Source organism: Ailuropoda melanoleuca, chromosome 9 (genome assembly GCF_002007445.2).
Source record: "Ailuropoda melanoleuca isolate Jingjing chromosome 9, ASM200744v2, whole genome shotgun sequence".
NCBI lineage: Eukaryota > Metazoa > Chordata > Mammalia > Carnivora > Ursidae > Ailuropoda > Ailuropoda melanoleuca.
Window position 1 is genome coordinate 46,902,970 of NC_048226.1, and position 23,688 is coordinate 46,926,657.

Consider the following 23,688-nt stretch of genomic DNA (forward strand, 5'->3'; position numbering starts at 1 on the left):
AAACCTCTGGTTTCAAATGCCTTACTGCTCTCGCAGGGAATTGGATGATGTCCATCTCACCATAGGATATGTACCTTTTTCCTCCCAGGTTTGGCTGCACCAATGAAGAGTTAAACAATCTGCATCAGGCCACACATAGTGCTGAAGACCCAACTGGGAATATAGCCCAGGAAACTTGGCTCCCAGTCCAGTGTGTTTCTAACCACATGACCGTCATTTCTGATGACTGTAAATTCACGTAGTACTCTTCCTGCTAAAATATGCAGGAGACAATCACATGGGTAAACTGGACAAGTCAGTGCATGTTAAGTAAGTTCCTAAACTGAATAGTGTGTATTCTCCAGGATTCCTGTTGCCACTGACTGTGAATGGTCCACATTTTAGTAGAGATATCATGACACATGGCATTTTTGAGGGTCCTTTCATTGTAGATTGCCCTAACATTCACAGTCTTGGCTCTTGTTCTTGCTGGACACAGATTTTGCTCCAATGCCATCTTTCTGAGAAGGCACTTCTAACTGTTGGCAGCTGGTTGCTGCTGTGAAATTCTTCATGGCCTCTGAGCTGTGCCCTCCAATATGCTTCCTGAGAGCCTGAGCCACTCTGCTTAGATTTCAGCTATATGCTTTTAAACCTAAAACAGATGTTATCTTGGCTGCTGTCATTTGTCCTGAGCTTCTCTCTTTGCATTGTATACAAGTCAGGTACAAGGCAGTTAATTTGCTGCCTCACTCTGTGGAGAAAGAAAAAAAAATGGAGAGAGTGTGTAACAAGACGAAAGGAGAGAATAAATACATAAACTAGAAGAATAAAGCCACATGGAGACAGAGAGTACAACCACTTGAACATCTATTATCCTAATATCATATGCTATAGTTTGGCTACTACTGATTTGCCTGGCATTCCTCTTGAATCATATTTGTGGCCACCCAGATTAATGACGTGATCTGCTCTCTTGATTTAATATCAGCTTGCTCTTTTCGGCTCCCATGTCATTTACTGTCTTAAAAAAAAAATGTACTGCTTGTTACTCAGCCGTCTGTGTTTTCAAAAACTCAGTCTTTTTTTTCCCCCCTCCGTTTTGTATGGGAACCAGGAACTAGAAAGCATTTAATGAGGAAAATTAACCACTCACAGAAAAGGTGGAAGCCCAGAGAAAAGGGGTTTGTCTTTTATGGTTTGTACTTGTAAGCTGTGGGTGTGACTCAATTTCCTCACCACCCACATAAAAAGGTTGCCACCCAATCACTGTTTTTTCTATCCAAAACCCCTCCCCTTTGATTTTGGCTAGGAGAGACCCTAAGAAAGACTGCCCTTTCTGGAAGTTGCAGACTGTGACATATAAAAGCTGTTAGCTGCTCCTGCAGTCAGCAGCATTCAAACCTTGCAGAGTTTTGCTCTCTGAAAGCTTGTAATAAGACACACTCTTATAAGAGTTCATGCTACAACCTAGCAAAGAACTTTAAATTTTTGGAAGAACAATATATTCATTTTGGCATTCTGCAGAGGTAAGCACTTTAGCTCAACAAGTTTATTTTGCATGCATTGATTTTATACTAGCTCACATTTTTATTTTATTAATTTTTTTTTTTTTTAGAAATGAGATTGACTTATTATAACTTTTTTTTTTTGGTTTGTATTCTATCCCTTGGTGTCCATATATGCCTGGGACACATTATCAGTACATTGTTTGTTGTTACCTGTGATGCATTTTTCCTTCTCACTCTCAAGATTAATTTCAATTCCTAAGGATTTCCCTCTGAAAATAGGCAGTCATGCATTACGAGGTGCAGGCATTTGGGGCAAATGGTTCACATTCATTTTAGGGTTAGTGGTCATGTTGTTTCTTTTTCTCTAGCTATAGGAAGTTTCTTTTAGCAATCGGCCTCATAACACCAATTGAAATGTGTAACGACTCCTATAGGTTGTTTCTTAGGCTTGAGTTCAGCATTTGTTTGCATTTTTCAGAGAAAATCAAAGCAAGCGATGCTCCCAAATGATGACTTTGTAAATTCATATCCACTGGCCCTTTTGTTTTCTTTTCTTATAGACCCTAACTCTACCTTTCTGCTTTAAAGCAAAGTAAACTCGGTGGCCTCTCCTCCTCCACCCCTCAAAATGATAGCCTTCTCTGCAGTCAGCAGTGCACTCCTGTTCTCCCTTCTCTGTGAAGCAAGTGCCGTCGTCTTACTCAATTCCACTGACTCATCCCCGCCAACCAATAAGTTCACTGATATTGAAGCAGCACTAAAAGCACAACTCGAGTCTGCGGATATCCCCAAAGCCAGGCGGAAGCGCTACATTTCGCAGAATGACATGATCGCCATTCTTGATTATCATAATCAAGTTCGGGGCAAGGTGTTCCCACCAGCAGCAAACATGGAATATATGGTAAGAGGAATGTGTTTTCTTTGAGTTTTGAGTGAGGACGCTGTATTTAAATTGCTCGTCGAAGAACCTAAAGAGTGTTTATATGTTAAGGGATACGGAGCTCTGCTATCCATTTTAATTTAGGAAAGGTCCTTACGTGCCTAGTAAGCTTAAAGTTTGTTCCATCATAGAATTAAAGGGGAGGGGTGGAGGTTCTCATTTTCTTTTGTGAGTTCCATAACCACTGATGAATCAGGTCTTACATAAGAGCAGAGATAAAGAATGGGGTCTGTTGACTGACCACATTTGAAAGGTACACTTTTTAAAAATTTTTCACATGGAAATTGTTCTGTGCTTTGTTTATCTAATAGTCATATTTATCAGCTAAAATATTTCTTGAAAATAATTTTTTTTAAATTATAGGTTTTGTGTACATGATTTATTCTCTGGGTAGGTGTCTCTTCCCTTTCTTGGACAAAGCTCTTCCTGATGCTGATCTGTGTTCTCAGAGAATATGCTGACTTTTTCCTCTTTGTGATTTAATGCTTTGTCATTCAGATAACAGTGAAGCCAGCACACTTGCACACTGTTCCAACTTGCCATGAACACATTCTTTGCCTTTTTAAAAATAGGCACTCTATGTTTAAATCACTCTACTTAGGAAGTAAAAAAATAAAACAAAACCCTTGAGTTGGTATTGAAAGGATAGCTATGTTTTTTAAGGTACTTTATTTTTTGTTTTATATTTATGCAAGGCTATGGTTTAGAGTCCAGTACTTCCTAAGAGCACAGCTTGAAGCCTGTTTAAGTCAATTAAGATCATCAGCCTGATATTTCTAAGTTGGGGTGGGGAGGTGGTACCACTAACAACTTTTTATAAGTGCTGACTTAAAATTTGGTATTTCTATCAGAGTCTAAATTCATCTCTTTTATTTAAATAAGCTTTTTAAGTTTGACTAATTGCAGATGTCAGAGTTAGAGGAAAAATAAAGACTTGCCAAATATAAGACAGTCATAGTTCATAGAAGTACAATTTAGACTCTATGGAAAATGCACTTGCCTAGGAGTTTTCTATAAAGAAAGAGGTAAAGGAGATATAGTCAGTCCTGGTGTAGGAATAACACTATACTCTCATGATTAAGAATACGGGCTTTGGAATCTAAATGCTTGGGCTCAAACCTCAGTCCTGAAATATAAGCTGCATGAATTTTTTATTTCATTTTCATTACCTCTTATATGAGGACAAACATAGTACCTGCCACATAGGGTTGTAATCAGGAAAGTATGAGTTGAGGGGTTGAGCAGTTAGACCAGAGCCTAGCAAAATAGACCTTCAATAAACATTAGCACTTTCTAGAAGGTGATATATCAATGCAGAAAAATGAAAAAATAAGTTTTTTTAGTTACCATAAATTATGGGAGAAATATGCATAAGATTCTATGTGTGATCAGAAAAGTATGATATATAGACTGTGGGTTTAGGAAATACTTCCTGGTGTCAATCACATCGCTATGCAGACAAAAGTAGGATCAAGATAGTGGAAGTGTTTTAGAGGCGAGCTCCTCTGAGTTCAAACCCTAACACTGCTGCTTACTTTGTGACTTTGTGCAAGTTACTTAATGTGTGTGACTCAACTCCCTTATCTTAAATTTAGGGAATAATAATATAGATAATAACCAACCAATATATAATGCTATTCACTATTTTAATGATATTGAAGGCAGAGGGATCATGATGAGTAAAGGTGGGGTACAACACAGTAGAAATGGTTGAAAAAAGCCACATTTTTCGGTTATATTTTTCCCCACTGATCAAGAATGCATTCATTCTACATGCATTTATTTAATTTTTTCTATGTGCCAATGCTTTGGCTAATTGTTTCCATAGGTGATCTCATTTGATAGCTCACATTCTCCCTATGAGGTTAAGATTGTGACCTTCATCGTACAAATGAAATCACTTAGACCTAGAAAAGTTAATGACTAGGCCAAGGTGGTATGGATAGTGAATGGTATTAATGGAGTTAGAATTTAGGTCTATGAAATTTCAAAGTCAGTGCTTGTGTTGGGAAGCATCTTTCCATCGGCTAGGTTTATTAAATGCTCCACTGGGGGAAACCCGTGGAGGTGTCAGGGTATCTTTGTTTCCTCCTTTAAAATGCCAGCTGAAATCCTGTAGTATTCATATTCTACTCTATTATTATTTCTCAAATATAGGAGCTATGATATGATTTATTTTGTAAGGACCAGATACAGTGCTGGTTATATCAGTAGATGCTTTATAAAACCTCCTTCACTCAGTAAAGTTAATGAGAAGCAGTAATTAGAACAGTAAGTTCTATAAAGTTAAATGTGACTGTATCAAGTTGTCACGTAAATACTGCATATAATTCATTTGCACATGTATTTATTCATTTAATATTTATTGAGCATTTACTATATGTCAGGCACTCTTCTAAACACTGGGGCTACATCATGAATAAAATGAGACAGTCCTTGCCCCCCTGGGTGGGAAATCAGACAATAAACAAGATAAATAAATTACATAGTGCGTTAGAAGGTGATAAGGTTGTGGAGAAAAATAAAGCAGATTGTGGTGAGATTGTGAAATTTTTGGGTGGCCAGAGAAAGCCTCACTAAGAGTGTCCTGGAGGGAGGTGAAGGAGTCCACCATACATGAGGGAAGAGCTTCCCAGGTGGAGGGAAGAGCAACAGAAAAGGTCCGGAGGAAGGACAAAACTGATTACTTCAGTTAGAAAAATGTGCTCAATTTAATGAAATTGTAAGTTAGAAGGACTGTTTGAGTAAATGGAGTCATTGAAATAATTCACATGGAACCCTCATGAAGACTCAGAGAAACACTGAGGGAAGTACAACATAATGGGCCACTTGGAGGTTGGAGCACAAACTGTAAATGAATCTCTAGGCCAGGTGAAAAATAGAGATCTCAATTTACCACTTATATTTATTTTAACTTGCTCATCATTGATTTGGATTGTGAGCAGTCTGAAAGTGAGCTCCATGCCTAACCCTTACTATGTACCTCAAACATGTAGGACCTTTAGCTCACTAGGACCACTAGCCGAGTGTTCAAATCCTCATCAGTGTATGATAGCAGCCACGGGAGCCTCATCGAAGATGATCTTCAGCTCAGGGCTTTTGTCAACCATGCTGGCCTGATTTGGGTCACTTTCACCCACAGCTTTTCTCTCTGAACCTTCTTCCCAGGCTGTCTCTCTCCGTCTGTCTCTTCCTTAGCTTATTGCATGATTTACAACTCTGACCTTCAAGTTCTATAACAGAATGCTATGTCCTTTGTTGATATTTTTTTGCCCTCACAACCATATTAAATTTCTCCTTTTTTTTATAAGGGAGGGAAGGGGCGGAGGGAGAGAGAGAATCTTAAGCAGGCTCCACACCCCCAGCAGGAAACCCTACTCCAGGTTCAATCTCACAACCTGAGATCATGACCTGAGCCAAAATCAAGAGTCTGTCGCTTAACCGACTGAGCCATGCAGGCACCCTATCGATTTCTCCTTCTTTTAACTGTTATAAATAACCCTTATGTCTGTTATTCTGCTCTCATCAATATCAAACTCAATCTATACTTATTTGTATAGTTCTTGCAAGCTTTCTAGGTGCTAAATCTATGTTTCTTCACCTTTGTATCTCTATTTTTTTGAACCAGTTCTTGAGTATAGAGAGTGATCTACCTTTATGGGATGACGTAGTTGAAATCCCTGTGAATTGTTATATGTTTATAAGTAGCATCGATTTTGATATATATTTTAATGGAAATTTTATTATCATGCATAATGATATTTTATCACATGCACTTAAAGTTTAAAACAAAAATTTTTCCTAAATTCAAAAAAAGTCCCTCAAAATTAAATGATTTTATCTCCTTTTAAGTACTTGGTTATGTCACTGTACCCTTGACTAATTAAGTAGAAGCAATTTGAACACAGAGTGTTGACATTTATGTTATAGTTGTAAAATATTTTCTTTGGATATTTTGTCCATGATTTTAGTAAAAAAAATACATATTTAAAATATTTAATTTTCTTTTTTTTTTTCTTTTTTTTTTTTTAAAGATTTTATTTATTTATTCGACAGAGAGAGAGACAGCCAGCGAGAGAGGGAACACAAGCAGGGGTAGTGGGAGAGGAAGAAGCAGGCTCATAGTGGAAGAGCCTGATGTGGGGCTCGATCCCAGATCGCTGGGATCACGCCCTGAGCTGAAGGCAGATGCTTAACCGCTGTGCCACCCAGGCGCCCCTATTTAATTTTCTAAACACAGTATCTTTTTTAAAAAAAATAATAATATAGATAGGGCTTAAGATATGCAAGTCAAACTTCTTTACTCTTGGCTTCTGTTCCGCAATTAGTTTATTGACAAATTTCCAGAGCTCCTTGGACACCAGCTGTTTTTCATTCTTCTAAGGGCAGCTTAAACCATGACTCTAAACCACAAACCACACTAGTTTCTTAGAATAAGAATTATCTCCTGAAGAATAAAATTGCAAGACTCACACATGGAGCAAAATTTGTAAGATATTGCTTGAATTCAAGTCAATTGATTAAACTGATTTTTAAAATATTGAGATCCCCCCCATAAGAGGATGAGATCCATTGGTAACAGGAATCCTTGTCTTTAAAGTCTAAACAAAACCATAAAAAACAAAACAAATAAGAAAGAACACAGTAAGCATATAATTCAGTATAATACACTGCTGCATAAGATTGATGTAATCAATGAGGTACAAATAAATACCATGGAGAAATCAAAGAAAGAAGTGATGATCTCTTGTTGGCAAAATCATGAAAGGCTCTTTGGATGAGGGTCATTTGAGATAGATGTGCAGGAAGGGGCAGGGTTGACTGTTAGAGCAGATAGAGCAACGCATGCACAAAATCACCAGGAGAGGAAGAGCATAATGTGTTAGCCGTATTTTTGAGGAGTTTGAGAAAATACTGAGGATCACTTCATACAAAAGTGATTAGGGAGACTGTAGAAGTTTTAGAGCAGCATCAGAGCTGCGTTTTAGAAAGATGGACCTAGCAATTGATGGAGTTTAGATTCCCAGTGAAGTTGGCTGGGGAAGTGACAATCATTGAGTTAGTAGTGCCACTCGTTTAGCGAGGTAAGAAGTCGGACACCTGCGCCCACACAGCAACAGGTACGAACAGCTAACTGAAGCATGGTGCATGAGATAGCAGTCTTCGTAGTCGGTATACAGCAATGGAAAGGGAGGTGAGGGACAGTGAAACGATAATGACAGATATGAACTGAACAACTTAAAGTTGAAAAAGTGTAATATAATTTCACTATGTTGATAATATGGTCCATTTCATTTGTTTGGTGTCTGCAAATATTTGCAGTGCTAAGAGGACAAGGCTTCCTAGACTTTTCAGGAAAAGAGAAAAATACTAGTTACCAAGTCAGGGCAGGTAGTAAAGTAACAGAAAGAATGACTCCAGTGAATGAATGGAGAATAGATTAATCCATCCTTGGAAATAGCCAATAAACTATTTGCCTACAATAATTTATGACTCAGGAATAATGAAAATGCTGATTTTGTTCATTTGGGCCTCATGTGGAAGAGAACGTAGATGATCTTAAACTCCTTTTTTTCCCCCCTCTATTCAACAGTTGACCAAACACTTGTGATGTCTCTCCTTGTCTTTTTTTTTTTTTTAATGAAGCCATATGTTGTCCCAGATGGCACATTTCCTCTCATTTGGGAAGGATAACTCAATTTTCTCATTATAAACATGGGAAATTTGATGTGTCTAACCTAAATCTTTTCAATGAATGCTTTTATGACTACTAGAAAGCCTCCTGAGACCCGTTGCCAGCCAGCGGTGAACTGAGAAAGACTGCTGACAGGAAGGCAATTCTCCAGCACTTTTGGAACTCCACATTCCTGTTCTCATAGATGTAGAGCCTTTTAAGAGTCTTGGCTTCCAACGGAGACTGGGCACATTTTGTAGGAATTTTTTTCCAAGGTGCATGTTGCTTAATATTACTTACCTAGTGTACTTTTTTTTTTTTAAAGATTTTATTTATTTATTTGACAGAGATAGAGACAGCCAGCGAGAGAGGGAACACAAGCAGGGGGAGTGGGAGAGGAAGAAGCAGGCTCATAGCAGAAGAGCCTGATGCGGGGCTCGATCCCATAACGCCGGGATCACGCCCTGAGCCGAAGGCAGACGCTTAACCACTGTGCCACCCAGGCGCCCCGGTACCTAGTGTACTGATATGTGAATGTTCAACTCTTCATGTATGGAGCCAGCTGAAGGTTGAGAACATTTTCTTTGTGACCACTTTGAATACAGGCTCTAAAGTGCAGATGGAAATGTTAACATAGTATGATTTAGAACCTCACCATTAGGTGGTAGACAGAAAAGCTCTGAATCACATAAAGGCCATATATATATATATATATATATATATATATATATATATATATATGGTGACTATATTCGCTAGTATTACAACGCTGCTTTTTTGATGGCTAATCATATTTGACTACATACAATGGTGTAGAAAAATAAATCTATTATATTCCTGCTGAGTATTTGTAGAACCTAGCATCATATCTGTTCCACAGAGAAGACTTAATAAATATTTGGGGAATACCTGAATGAAGTCTTTTAACATTTTCTGGGCATCCAATGTGAAGAACGTGTGGCTATAGTGGTCTGATGGGCAAGAGTCATTCATTATTCAATCACTCATTCCACAATATTTACTCATGTGCCTGGCACTGTGCTGGTGGATTCACTGGAGAGTGGAAAGACACTTTTTTATAGGAAGAACTGTGAGCAGATAAGTAAGTGCAAAAGCAGTGAGTTGAGTGCTAAAGTAGAAAAAATACAGGGTACTTTGGGATTATATGAGACATACTTAGCCCAGACTTGGACTTAAGATATAGAGGTAGGGAAGGTGTAGAAGGTATGATAGGGTGCTCTAAGAATGTAAATGGTACATAGAAGGCAAGAATAAAAATTCAGTATGACTTGGATATAGTGTATAAGAGAAAAAATGCTGTTTGATGAGGCTGGAAAAGGCATGCAAAAAGTTGTTTAGTTTTATTATAAAATCAAGGGAAGTTATTGAAGGTTTTAAGCAGGGAAATTATATAATTAATTTACATTTCAGAGAGGTTGTTCTGGCTACAAGGCAAGAAAATGACTAGAAAGGGCAGAAATAAAGTCCAGGTGCGGGGTCTAGAAGCTATTCTACTGGTCTGGGTGAGAGACGACTGAACACCCTGACACTGAAGCCCATCAGATTGTGACAAAGTGGAGTTAGGGACCAAATCAATAAGAATGAGTGATTGGGGTGCCTGGGTTAAGCATATAACTCTTGGTTTCAGCTCAGGGCGTTCTCCCAGGGTCATGAGATCAAGCCCCATTTCCAACTCTCTGCTGAGTGTGGAGTCTGCTAGAGATTCTCTCTCCCTCTCCCTCCGCCCTCCCCACTCGTGCTCTCTCTCTCTCTCTCAAATAAATAAATCCTTAAAAAAATAGAAGTGATTGATCTACTTTATGAAATAAAATGAAGATTTATATGATGACACAGCCAAGGAGGACCTCCATTTTTGACCAAGACAGCTGGGTTTCTCAGAGTTGAACACAAAATCAAGAGCAGGTTTCAGGTAGTCATTAAGTGGCTGCAGGTTTATCATCCAGGGTACACATCTACAAAGGTTGAAAAAAGTAGCTAGTATGTGGGAGGGAACATTCTTCTATTATAAAAATTTTTGGATAGGAATATACTTTGATAATCAGCATGGACCACTTTGCATAATAAGGGTAGTGTAATGTCACAGAGACAGCATGGATGGATGATTTTATGTCTGGGAATCTACTAAAGAATTTTTGCAAGAAAGTTTCATGTATCTTTTTTTAAATAAGTGCTGAGTCTTAAATCCACACAAATCCAAATCTGTTTCAGGGGCCTGGGTCAGACCAGGCCCACCTAGTTCTTTTGACACATTCAGGTTAAGGGGATTTTTGGAAACTAATCAAAGAACTTCAGAATAATAGAGGTTGACTAGTCCAGCTTGTCCGGTGTCCTGAGCTTAGCATATCTAAAAAGCATGTACTAGTCAGTGGCCATTAAATAGTTATGAACTTGAAATGTTTAACAGTCTATGAGACTTTCTGAAGAATTGTGTAGGAAGGGGGTAGAGAAAATCAAGACTAACAGATTAAACTGGTCAAGGAAAATGCTTGGCATAAAATACATCACAGACTGAGGTTTGGAGGCATGGAATGCGAATGTTTCTAGTCTGTGTTACCCATAGTGTCTAAATCAGGTACCAAGCATTTTTTTTTTTGACGAGAATATGAAACAATGCCCAACAAGTTGAGCTTTTAGACTAAACTTTTCATGACTCTAAAAATTTCACACCACATACTCCAAACTGAAACAGTTGAGAAATGTTGCTTCAGGACACAATATTTTTTTCTCCTAAAAAGTGCATCAAATTCATGTTTCATAATTTCATTAAATAGGAACATTCTACCAAATCGGCCTCTCTGCATTCCAGTGAGATCGTGTTTTCAACAGGCAGTAGGTAGGCGGAAAGGCATTTGAATTCTTCTGACCACGTGGGCAATGGCAAGATTTGGGGTATGCATGCATATCACAGGATAGTTTAACAATCAAGAAATCAGTTTTTTGATTATTGCAAACTGAGTTGGTGAAAAAAATTAGCCGCACATTAAAATGTCTTCCTGTCTCATAATTCCAGTATTAAACAGTAGGTGGTGGCTATTCTATTTCCCTGGGAAGGAGAATTCTTACTAGAATCCATCAACAAATGATCTTAAAATTTAAAGATAAAACATATATTAAAGAGGGATTTAAGGAGGGGAATTAATAAGTTTTAAGACATCTAAAATATTCTCTTATTTTTATCTTTCACTGTCTGCTGTTATTTCCCCTGGAAGCAAGCTTCTTATTATCTATATACAATTCTGTTTCTGATTATTTAGTTGCTTCAGGGTTTATCTGTTTTCACTTTATCTGATTGCCTGCTTTGTTGAGATTAAAGCTTGATGTCTCTTAAACTTTAGGCTGCCAGATAACATGATCAAAAGTGCGCCTCACACTGCTTGGCATTTTAGGTGGCTTTCTAGTTCACTTATCATCACCACCATTCCAGTGCCTACATCCCCCATGATAATAATGTCTACCATTAAGTACACCCTTGTCCTCCTAGGGCTGTGCTGAATACTCTTTAGTCCCGATCTTGTCTAACTCTCAGAGATGAGAACAGTTTTTCTCACTTAGAAACACGAAACGTGGAGCTTGGAGAGCATAAATAACTTCCCCAAGGTCACACAGCAGGTAAATCAAAAAGATGAAAATATAACTCTATATGACAACAAAGCCTATACTTTGAAAGACCATATGCTACACACTCCCCTTCATGTGTGCATCTCCTGCTCTGGAGACCACTGGCTAAGGTATTTCTCTACATGCATTTGATCTGAGGACCTTATCGAATATTAGAAAGTATTTCTTCACATGGAATCAAATCTTGCTCCTAGTATTCTTTCTACCCTTGGTAACCATATAGGAAAACTCTGCATTGTGATAGTGCTTCAAGTCTTTGAAAGCCGTGAACATCAATGTCTTGGACACTTGACCTCAAGTCACCCAGCTTTTTCTTAGCCTTCAGCCCTTTTGTGTTAAGTATCTATATATAGCACCTCTTGCATGCAGAGTATTGCCAATATAGCCTATCAGGGAAAGTTGCACAAAGATATTTGCCTTCTGAAAATACTGGAAAAGGTAAGAAGTTGTACTGTTAAATAAATAGAAAATCAGAGGCATCCCATGTGATGTGGCAGGGGGTGAGTAGGGATGGGAGAGGAGAGGGGAGGACCAAAGTTCTCTGCAATCAAAATGACTCTCCACCAAATAAGGCTTTAGACAATTATTTCTAATCAGAAGAGAGCAGAACTACTTTGTAAGCACACATTCAAGATCCTCAATCTAAACATTTTGATTTGATAGGTCCAGGATTGGGCTAGGCATCTATCTTCTTGAAAGTTCCCCAGGAGATCCTGGAGTAATTTCCCGGGTGAGAAATTTCTTCAGTCATGTTTTAGAACACAAAACTGAGCTGAGGAAAATATCATGTGGCTTAAATATCAACTTGTTTGTCAAGAGACTATATATGGAACAAATTAATAGGTTAAGCCAAAAGAATTACCCCAGTGATAATTCTATATTATCACAAAATTTCACTTGAAATTATTCAGCACTTGCTTTCACAAAATATCATGTAAGCACTGTGGGTCTGCAACATGAACCTATGCTCTCTTGGGAATACCCTGGATTGACTAAAGAAACTTTAAAAGAAGCAAACTTTTAAGTAGCACGTGATTCTTCTGGAGCTTTTTAATATAGTGCATTATATACATTATATATATGTATAATGTGTTATAGAGTAATGTATTTATATGAGCTATTACAGTTTGCAATTATTCATTTATTTGTTTGGTAGTGTTTTTGTTATCTATCTCGTCCCTAAACTTTAAGGTAGAGTCCATGTTTGCCCTGCTGACTGTTGAATTCACAATACCCAATGCCTCCCAATGAATATTCATTTACTGGCTGCCTAGATGAATTCATTACCTAGGGTCGTATTAGTTAATCTGGAAATGTATGTTGTTTCTTGCATTTTCCATTGTTGAGGACAAAACAGCAGTCCATGTGTGGTAAGTCTGTTGTAGGAGGTTTGGGGCAAAGGTGGCTCCAGGGACACTCTTTCCCACCACCATCCGTGGATATTAGGAGGGAAGATACCACATCTTTGTAACCATAATGATGAAAATGATACCTTACATCAGAGTTCATAAACTGTAGCCCCATCAACCATTCTAATTAGTGGGCATATTTAATTTGCTCTGCATGATATTGAACTGTACAGAATTAAACATTTTTAAAAATTATTTGCCAAATGTTAAAGTTGATACATTTCACACATACATCAGGATTTCCAGATTATCCTCAAGAGAGGAAAGTTCTAGAGACATTGAACCCACTTCCTAATTGTCAGCAATTGGTTAGAGAGGAGTAGCCTCTCTGGATGGGGCAAATTTGTTCATTTCTGAGAATTTTTTTTCCCACATAACTGTCCAGAGGTCAAGCAGCAGTTGCACTTTACCGTCTTACACCCAATACTACTTTACTCATTTTCCTTACTAGACCATCCTCCCAACACAGTCATTTGAGTGCAACTGTATTTATACAGAGCTCTAATATTTTCAAAGCACTTGAGTCAAGTACGGTTTCATAGTGCAGATTTAGCAATGCATAGATTTAAAGCACTGGAACTTTCTTTCCTAAACACCAATCATATTTAAGTACTCTGACTTCAAATTCTGAATGTATTATCTTTTATCCAAGACCTCATTAATTTATGTATTAAGACTTTGTAGATATGAAGCACTCCTTCAGTTAGAAGTCTCTTGCAGCAACCCGGATAACAAACGATGATGGCTTTGACCTAGGTGGTAGCAAAAGCAGTGATGATCAGTGGTTGTATTCTGAATGTACAGTATTTTGAAGCTAGAATCAACAAGATTTGCTGATGGAGCAGATTAAGATTATGAAGCAAAGAAAGAGTAAAGATGACCACTTAGATTTTTGGCCTCAGCAACTACAACAGCAGTTGGTAAATTTCTTCTGTAAAGGATCAAATAGTAAATATAGTGTATGTTGCAACTACTCAGCTCTGCTTTTGTAGCACAGCAGCAGCCATAGACAGTATAACAGGCGACCCCTGAATGAGAAGACGGGCAATGCCATTCACTGGTAGAAGGAACACTACAGGAGTAGCTGGTAAGGGGCTAAGGAGTGGGGTGGGGTTGTGAATATCTGGAACTCAATTTTGGGATTGTTAAGTAGAGGCTTAAATTAGGTAGGCAGATAAAGTAGTCTGGTATTCAACTGAGTGGTCTAGAGATAAAATTCAGAATAATACCACAGGCATATAAATGGTATTTCAGTCTGTGAGACTGGATGAGATTACCTAAGCAGTCAAAATAGATGAATCAGAGGCGGGGGTNGGGGGGGGGGGGGGGGGGTGGGGGAGAGAAATGGATGTGGCCTGAGTCCTGAGAACCCTCCAGCATGCAGGGGTTGGCGAGCATAAGGAGAAGCAGCAACCAGAAGAAATCAAGGCAAGTGTAGGGTCATGAAACCAAGACATGGTGTGTGTGTCCGGGAAGAGCAGGTGGTCAGGCATGCCAAACACTACCGATAGAACAAGTAAGATGGTGACCAGGAAATGACCACTGATGACATTGATAAAAGCAGTTTGGGTGAAGTGGAGATGGGGGTGGGGAGTGTGCCGGTGTGGTCTCAAGAGAGAAGGGAAGAAGAGAAATTGGGAATTCTCAGTTAAGACAACTCTCAGGGAATTTCACTGGAAGAAAAAGGAGAGAACGATGCAGTAATTGAAAGATGAAAACGGGTCAAGAGAGACCTTTTTTGATTGTTGTTAATAAATTTATGTCATTGGCAATGATCTCGTCTTAAAAAAAGTCCACTTTATATCATCTCTTCATAGAAGTTTTCCTTTCCCACCTACTTGAAAGTACTCATCTTACCTGAGGGAAGTCTTCATTATCTCCTTTAAAGCATTAAAAAAAATGCTTAGGACCCTACTTTGGTATTTTGTGATATAATATGTTCTCATACTTTGTAGTTATTTTTGAGACTTGAGGGAATTTTTTTTTTATCAAGTTCCTTTAATTACTTCTTCTATAAAGTAGAATGAGTTTCATTAGTCTAATCAATGCCCAGAATTTCCCATATGAAGGCCTTTTCTCTTCCTCTGTCCCACCCTACCCGACCTCGACCCATCCCTCTCTCGCCTTACCAAAGTTCATCCCTACGGTCGGTCTGGTTTAACACTGGGTCTGGTGTATTACGCTTTCAGTGTCCTTTCTTGGCCATTTCACAGGCATTTCTACCTAATGGGGACAAACCAACCAATTGCAAATAAGAACCACAATCATGCCTGTGTAGCATTTTAAAAGCTTTTGGCTGCCCTCGGAGGAAATAATTTTGTCATCACTTAATTTCTTTGTAATGGTTCTCACTTTTGTAAGTCAGTACTCCTTTTCTAATTTGACCAACTGAGGAAAAGATCAAACAGTCTTAGCTAACTTATTTCTTTAAAACCTCAAAACTTGTCTATCTAAATTCATTTTACTTTTTATCAGAATATACAAGAAACGACAACGTAAATGTCAAAAAAAAAAAAAAGAATACATGTCTATGGGAGCTGCCGAACTGTCTCCAATGGCATCATTAACCATAGTGTCCATGACAATAACCAATTTAGAAATGTGTCTCTAAAAATTCAAAGTGTGAAATTTTTATTTTTATCATCTTATGTCTTTGAAGATAATATCCATGAGCAGAACAGATTTTTCAAGAGGCTGAAATTAATATTCCTGGTTCTTCCTTAATTTAGCTGCAATCCATGAATCCTTTGTTCTATTCATAAATCCAGGATTCTGACAAACACATTTGTTTCATATTTATTGCCAGCAGATTTAATTAATTAAATTTCCTAAGCTGCATGTATACATTTAATAGATTTGAGTTTTAAAAGTATTTCAGTTGATTTATTGAAATAATTTTTATATATTAAATTGTTGTAAAATTCTAAGAAATACAGTGACTCTTAAGTCCTAAATTTTGCAACACTATTTTAAAAATTTTATGATTTTCTTGTAATTTTCAACTTGAAATTGCGAGGTAAATAATTATTCACTGACATGCTTATGTTGAAATTACAAGGCTAACCTGTTGCTTTAATAGACACATTTTCTTAACCATTACTAATTTTAATATCAAGTGTATACAGGTAAATTCTTTTCTAATACCTTCAATATGATTCTTTCAAACACTCCAATGTTTAAATCTTACATGTGGAGTTAAAAGATCTTACCCATTTTTTAAAAAGCACTATTCCATTTCAATGTTATTCCATTTCAAACAATGTTGAGGATGTATTCCCAAGTAATTTTGAGGTTTGCCTTCCAGTCTGAGTACATTTCTTATCCAAGATGTTGACTGGGATTTAAGATGGGTGCTTCAGATGTCAATGTGCCTCATGATTCTGGCTGTCTCTGTGTTGTGGATACCAAAACTTACGGATGGCTGGCAAAACAACCTCATCCTTGGACTGTCTTGTAGCACTATCCAATTCTTCTGTCCGCTTATCAAAGTCAGCAAACTTCTCCCATACTGCAACATTCTTTGATTTGATTTGGTATTTCTTTGGCTCAAGTTCTAAAGACTACTAAATTTGATGGGAATCTACATTCCTTTCATACTCCTCCTATTTCTTGGAGCCACAACTCTTCTAGATATTTAAATGACATCAGTTTGAATTTTGGATATCTCTCAGGGCTTAGTCCAACTATGTGGTTTTCACAGACAAGAGGCTAACTTTATTTACAAGTAGAATAATAGTTCATGGTGAACATTTTAGTACAAAGATAAATCAATCCTTTTATAAGCTGACAAACTAAATGGCTCTAACAACAAGGATTGGAAGAAAACCAGTTGGAGCACACCTACAAGCATAAGAACGCTCTAACACTGTTTTAAATCATCTTTATTCTGTGAACTATCTAATTTAATCATACTATTTAAGTTCTAGTGTGTCCTCTAAATGTCTTTGGGTATCCATGCATAATATTCCTAATTTTTGCCTCACTTTTAGGAGGCAAGGTCAAATTTTAGGTGTTCCCTTTAGGTGTTCACAACTAAATTTTTTGTGAACTCATCTTACCTATTTAGAAGGGCAAAAACCAGAAATACAGAATGTTCAAGCTGGTTGAATAAAAGCTAAGTAAGTATCAGATATTTAGTTTTTCAACAAAAGGTAATAAATAGTGTTTCATATTTAGTAGGCATTCCATAGGATGCACATGTGTGCCCTTTTCTGTTGCTATATTTGTAAGATCCAATATTAAAATTATTTCTGAGCACCTTGGGTGGCTCAGTCGGTTAAATGTCTGCCTTCAGCTCAGGTCATGATCCCTGGGTGCTGGGATCGAGTCCGACATTGGGCTCCCTGCTCAGCAAAGAAGTCTGCGTCTTCCTCTCTGCTTCTCTCTCTCTCTTTCTCTCTGTCAAATAAACAAATAAAACTTTTAAAAAATAAAATTATTTCAAATAAATGCTACACATACTCAGAAAAATTCAACAGATAGATTGCCTATCAAGCATCCAGAAATGTGTATGTTAAGTTAAATGCTTAAGCAATTTACATTTTCACTTCCTGAACTTTATAAATTGTAAAAATTCTTTCACATGGTTGCACTGGCCACATTCATTGCAATTTAGAGCTTCTGAATAGGAAAAAGTAGATCATATTGGACCACTGCCTACAGCCTCCAATTTTTTGTTGAAATCTCCTATTGTTATTAAATAAAGTTATGATTGCTTGCTATTTTCAAACCTCAAAGACCTCTCACCATATTAATAAATTTAAATACTGCTGGATATTAAGGGGATAAATAATATACCCGTTTTCTCCTGGAAGTTGTAACCAATGGAGAAAGGCAGCAAATGCAGTTCTTAACTTTACCAGTAGATGCTATTGATGTAATTCCTAAATTTCAGAGCTCCCTATTCAAGCTGGGTCTTCCTCTCTACAGGATGAGTGTGAGCCTTGCCTGAGGACAGAGGCAAGAAAGAGTATAGTACCTTTGACATCCTCTACATTGGGTATCAGAGGGAGAGTGGACCATGTCTCCCACAGGGAGTCAAAATGACCAGCTCTCTGGGGGGGACTTAGCCGATGCCCATCAGTCTCTTCAGTATCTTCCTCCAGGAACATAGAGACAGGCAGAAATCCCTCCCATCAGTTCCCTAAAAGTAAACATGGAGAGAGAAAGAAAGAAATTATCCCTTCTCCTCCATAACCATCTTCCCCAAAATTTTCATTGTAATATTTATACATAGAAACTCATGCCTAAAAATGTAGACATCAGTAACAAATACATTGTCTTCTTATCAAAATCCCTTATCATGGTTAACAAGGTATGTTCATGTAAGATATTTTTTCAGGCATGAACTTTTTGGTTTCTCTTTTTTTCCCCCCAATTGTAACCAACATTTTAATTAAGTAAAAATACTTTTAGCCATACTTAAAGGATCAATCTGTATATCCAAACTGATGTTTTGATGGAAATATTTCAGATAAATATAGATTGAGATTTAAATACAAGTCTACATCAATCTACCAATCTATATCTGGTATATGAACAATATATGGTTTATCTTTTTGACATATGCAATATTAAGCTTTAAAATGTATGAACAAGGATAAAGATAGAATTATATATGCTAATTTACTTCTAAATTCTTAACAGCTTTAAATATTGTTAATTATTTTGAAAAGAATCTAATTTTATTCTCTCTATGGAATGGAAAGGGCTAGAATTGAGTAAGTTATAGGCCAATATAACATACAACTTACTGGCTTTGAAGCTGGCAGTACTCAGGTTTATTAAATCATGAGAAGTGAATATGAAAGATACCCTAGAAATGACCTCATCCAATCGTATTTTACAGATGAATTAAATAGGAGAAAGAATAATTGAAATGTCTTCAGTCACAGACGATCTTAGCAGCAGAATTAGGGTTAGAACACAAGATTTTTATTTTCAGGTCAGTGTACTTTGTGGCATGCTGTGCTTGTATTTTAGGACAAGACTATAATAAAGTGTTTTTAGCCGTTATTGATCTGAGTATACATTCTAGTTCATTATGTAAATAATACTTAGATGCATTCTTTCCCCCAAGTGATTACAATTAATTAAGAACCCATCAGGGGACATAATTTTTTGATGCCATTCCATCTGAAATTCCTTTGTGAATTAATTATGTTATTTTGTACTTCAGGGAACTATAATTTATATTTCATAAATCCATATTTCATTGAAAAAACATCAAAAGAATAAATACTAGATAAATCCATTATCAGCCAAATAAATACCTTTTATTTTATTTTATTTATTTATTTTAGAGAGAGAGGGAGAAAGAGAGTGGGGGTGAGGGCAGGGGGGGTGGGAGAGGGACAAGCAGACTCCCCACTGAGTGTGGAGCCTGACTTGGGGCTTGATATCAAGACTGAGATCATAACCTGAGCTGAAATTGATTCCCATGCTCATCCGACTGAGCCACCCAGGCACCCCAATGCTTTTAAAAGTTAATTCCAGTCCTAGGATATTATGACTTTCATTATAAATTTATTTTATACTCTTAATACACTTTGCCCAAATTTTTACAGATAAAATAAAGGAGAAGTTTGAAACAATAATTCATAAAATTTATGTCTGACCTAAGTAACTGTGAAAACCGTAGTACAAAATCTCTTATGATGGAGTGCTTTACATTTTTGATATTGTATTTAACATTGATTACTCACTGATTAAAGTGGCATTATGTAATGTTTTGTCACATTCAATTTAATCTTCAAAATTGGCAGATGATATTCTGGATAACTAAGAAAAGTGTGTCTTGCTATATCTCCTTAAGAAGATGTGGCCATTGTCACCATAGAATTACTCCAGATCCTTTCTAAACAATTCTCATTTTATACAAACTTTGTAAGTTTATTTTAATGTAATTCAAGATGAGTTTATGTAAGATGACTTTGTTTTCCTAATTTAAAACAACTTTGGAGTAACTAACAAATTTCTGTTGAAGGTGGCTGCCATGGCCTCATGGAATGAAAGTGTCTCTGGAAGAATTTATCTATTATTTTGATTTTTGCCTATTTTACTTCAAAGTCACTAAAATAATTTCTCTCCACTTAAAAACATTGTTGTATTAAATTAATATATGTATCCTATCATCCTTGTGGAAAATTACCCTCTCAGTGTTGTAGTCAAGCAGTCTCATGAGTTAGCTGGAAAGTTTATAACTCACAGTGAACTCAGGGCCATCAACCCTAATGTAAGTGAGTTTTCTTAGCTCCATACAACCTGGTAGAGGAGAAAGTCACCAAAAGAATGATAAAATAAGGGAGACTATGAAAACAGGAAAACAATGATCAGTAGAAGAACATCTATGCTCCTGTGGGGCACTTCATGTGAATTTGAGTAATTATAAAATTGGCACTTACTTTTTCATGTAAGTTCTTACCTTCTAAAATACACTACTGTCTAGTCAAAATTTGAATAATTTTTTTTCAGAGAGCTGGAATAATATTTAAATAACTTAGGAAATAATGTCATGATACAAACTATAAAATTCAATTAAAGCCATTCCATACAAAAGAAAAATACTTCACTAAATTATATTTTTACTAGGGGAAATTTTTGAATGCATTTTTTTCTATATTGGTTTACAAGAATTGTAAATACTCTCTATTTTGAGTTTTTGTACCTTGAAACTTGTTATAAAATAGATCACCATTTTAGGTTGATTTATTATCAGCAGGTCCACAAATGCTTGGCTTCATTTCCCCATACAGCTTCAGAGATGAAAATGTCAATCTGTATGGTAACTAATATAAATATCTATTAAATCTAAGGCTCATTCAAATTTTGTCCCAGTTTTTTTCAATTAAAGAAAATTTATTATAGGTCAGTAATATCCTTATCAATTTAAACACCTTCCTTTTTTGAGAACAATTACTATTTTTCTTAATTTATTTAATTGAACCATAATATGCCATGTTTTAAACCATAATATGATATGTTTTAGTGGGTATTTAGTTCATACCCACTAAAACTTAATTCTCATATTATTATTATTACTACCAAAGATTCAAATGTTAAAAAATATGAAGGCTCCTTGGGAGTTATTATACTACAATATAGTTTGACTTTTAAAAATCACAATGTAATATTAGACATTATTAATTTTGGTAAATCGATTTGAATAAATAATTTGATGATATTAGTTTTTAAGATATATTAATAGCATGACTCCTTGTTGCTGTGAAGATGACCTCTAGGAAAATCAATTGACTTGGGTGGATTAAAAATTCAGTAGTCAGTATGAGGTGTCCCCAAGTTACATCTAGATGTGGTATTTTTGTTGGCCTACCTTTAAACTGATATTTGGACTTCAGATTTGGATGACACTGTAAAAACAGAAATGTTTTCTGTGATATTATATTAGAGAACTTTCAATATCAATGGTCTGAATTTGCTTTCTTTAGTTAAAATAGTCTAAGGAACCAGAATTGAAAGAACTTTAGGAAATAGTAGTACTATTTCTTCCTCTTACTTTTTGTCAGTTACTAACAAAACTGGTAAAGCTGAAGGTTTTTTCCCCTTCACAGGTTTGGGATGAAAATCTTGCAAAATCTGCAGAGGCTTGGGCAGCTACTTGCATTTGGGACCATGGACCTTCTTACTTACTGAGATTTTTGGGCCAAAATCTATCTGTACGAACTGGAAGGTAAGAGCAGTTTCAATGATACTGTTCATCCACACACTTTATTACTTATGGATCCCAAGGGGGGAGTGATACCACTTTCAAATAATATCAGCAAATATTTATTGAGTGTTCACTAAGTGTCAGACAATGGTGCTTGGCCTGTGACTGTTTCAGATGTCTTCAAGGATTATTTAATTGGTTAATAGGTTCTAATATTACTCAGCCATCAGAAATGATAAATATCCACCATTTGCATCAACATGGATAGAACTGGAGGGGATTATGCTAAATGAAATAAGCCAAGGAGAGAAAGACAATTATCATATGGTTTCACATATATGTGGAACATAAGGAATAGCATGGAGGACATTAGGAGAAGGAAGGGGAAAATGAAGGTGGGGAAATCAGAGGGGGACGCAAACCATGAGATACTACGGACTGCAGGAAACAAACTGAGAGTTTCAAAGGGAAGGGGGATAGGAGGATGGGTTAGTCTGGTGATGGGTATTAAGGAGGGCACGTATTGCAATGAGCACTGTGTTGAACGCGAACAATGAATCATGGAACACTACATCAGAAACTAACGAAGTGCTGTATGGTGACTAACCTAACACAATAAAAAATATATAAATAAATAAATAATTTTTTTTTTTAAAAGGTCCTCATAAGACCAGTTTCCCCTTTCACCCTTGGAACAGCGTCTCAGCCTTTGAAAGTGTTAGGTGTATGTTATATCCTATACCCTGATTCTCCCACCTCAGGAAAATTTTTTCAATGTGTCAGAAGCTATTCTTGTGTTTATGCAACTTTCTCATGGTTGCATATGTGTATATCTATATATGTCTGTGTGAGTCATATGTTTACATATACGTGTATACACGCACATGCACATACACAAACATACACACATAAATATGCAAAGTATGTGCAACTATGGGAAAGGCCATTCCCAGTGATAGGATAATTTTTCCACCACTGAGGAATGTCGTCATCCAACATTCCAAAGACCTATTCTCTTCTATATACAGGAGAAAAATCAGGTGTGCTATTATTCAAATTAAAGTGATTCAAGTTTAAGGGAAAAAACACACTGAGTTCTAGTATCACAACTATGATTTACATATTTAATTTTTATTGTGTATATGATTCTGGTGGGAGAAATTTTTGATAAGATAAAACAAGATAAAGATGAAGATTCTTGAAATATTTTCATTTCTCTTTTTGAAACAACCAGACATATACTTAAACTAATACAGGCTCACTTGCTTTAGTCCCGGGCATTTTCATGCTTGGCCCTACTTGGAGGAATAGGTGATGATGGTGATTGTGAGGCATGGATTTGCTCTTGATTCATCATGAATAACCTGCAAAAAGAACTGTTAACTTACAATTTAATATGACTCCACTATAAATTACCACTGTTGTACTCTAAGTTCTCATTGTTTTTCTTGATATCTAGATATCGCTCTATTCTCCAGTTGGTCAAGCCATGGTATGATGAAGTGAAAGATTATGCTTTTCCATATCCTCAGGATTGCAACCCCAGATGTCCTATGAGATGTTTTGGCCCCATGTGCACACATTATACGCAGGTTATTTCAATTGTCTTGTTAATTTTTGATTCATAGTTTTAAAAATGCTCTTACTATTTTGGGGAATATGCATTTTCTTAGCTTTAACTTCAATAATGATGTATTGGCTTATTTTTGCAGATGGTTTGGGCCACCTCCAATCGGATAGGATGTGCAATTCATACTTGCCAAAACATGAATGTCTGGGGAGCTGTGTGGCAACGTGCAGTTTACCTGGTATGCAACTATGCCCCAAAGTAAGTACGAGGCTGGATTATACTTCCTGGAACCCTATTA

General features: G+C 36.6%; 1 protein-coding gene across 2 annotated transcripts in view; it reads left to right on the forward strand.

Moving 5' to 3' along the window:
* Nucleotides 1–1,338: 1,338 nt before the first annotated feature.
* PI15 (peptidase inhibitor 15) overlaps nt 1,339–23,688 on the forward strand; it is a 32,167-nt gene continuing 9,817 nt past the window's right edge. The window contains exons 1-5 of one of the 2 annotated variants that reach the window (XM_002926309.4): nt 1,339–1,508; nt 2,051–2,391; nt 21,723–21,841; nt 23,280–23,412; nt 23,533–23,648. In XM_002926309.4, coding sequence (XP_002926355.1) covers nt 2,119–2,391; nt 21,723–21,841; nt 23,280–23,412; nt 23,533–23,648 — 641 coding nt within the window. In that variant the 5' untranslated portion in view covers nt 1,339–1,508; nt 2,051–2,118. The remainder of the gene's footprint in view (nt 1,509–2,050; nt 2,392–21,722; nt 21,842–23,279; nt 23,413–23,532; nt 23,649–23,688) is intronic. The other variant, XM_019807062.2, reaches the window with a different exon arrangement.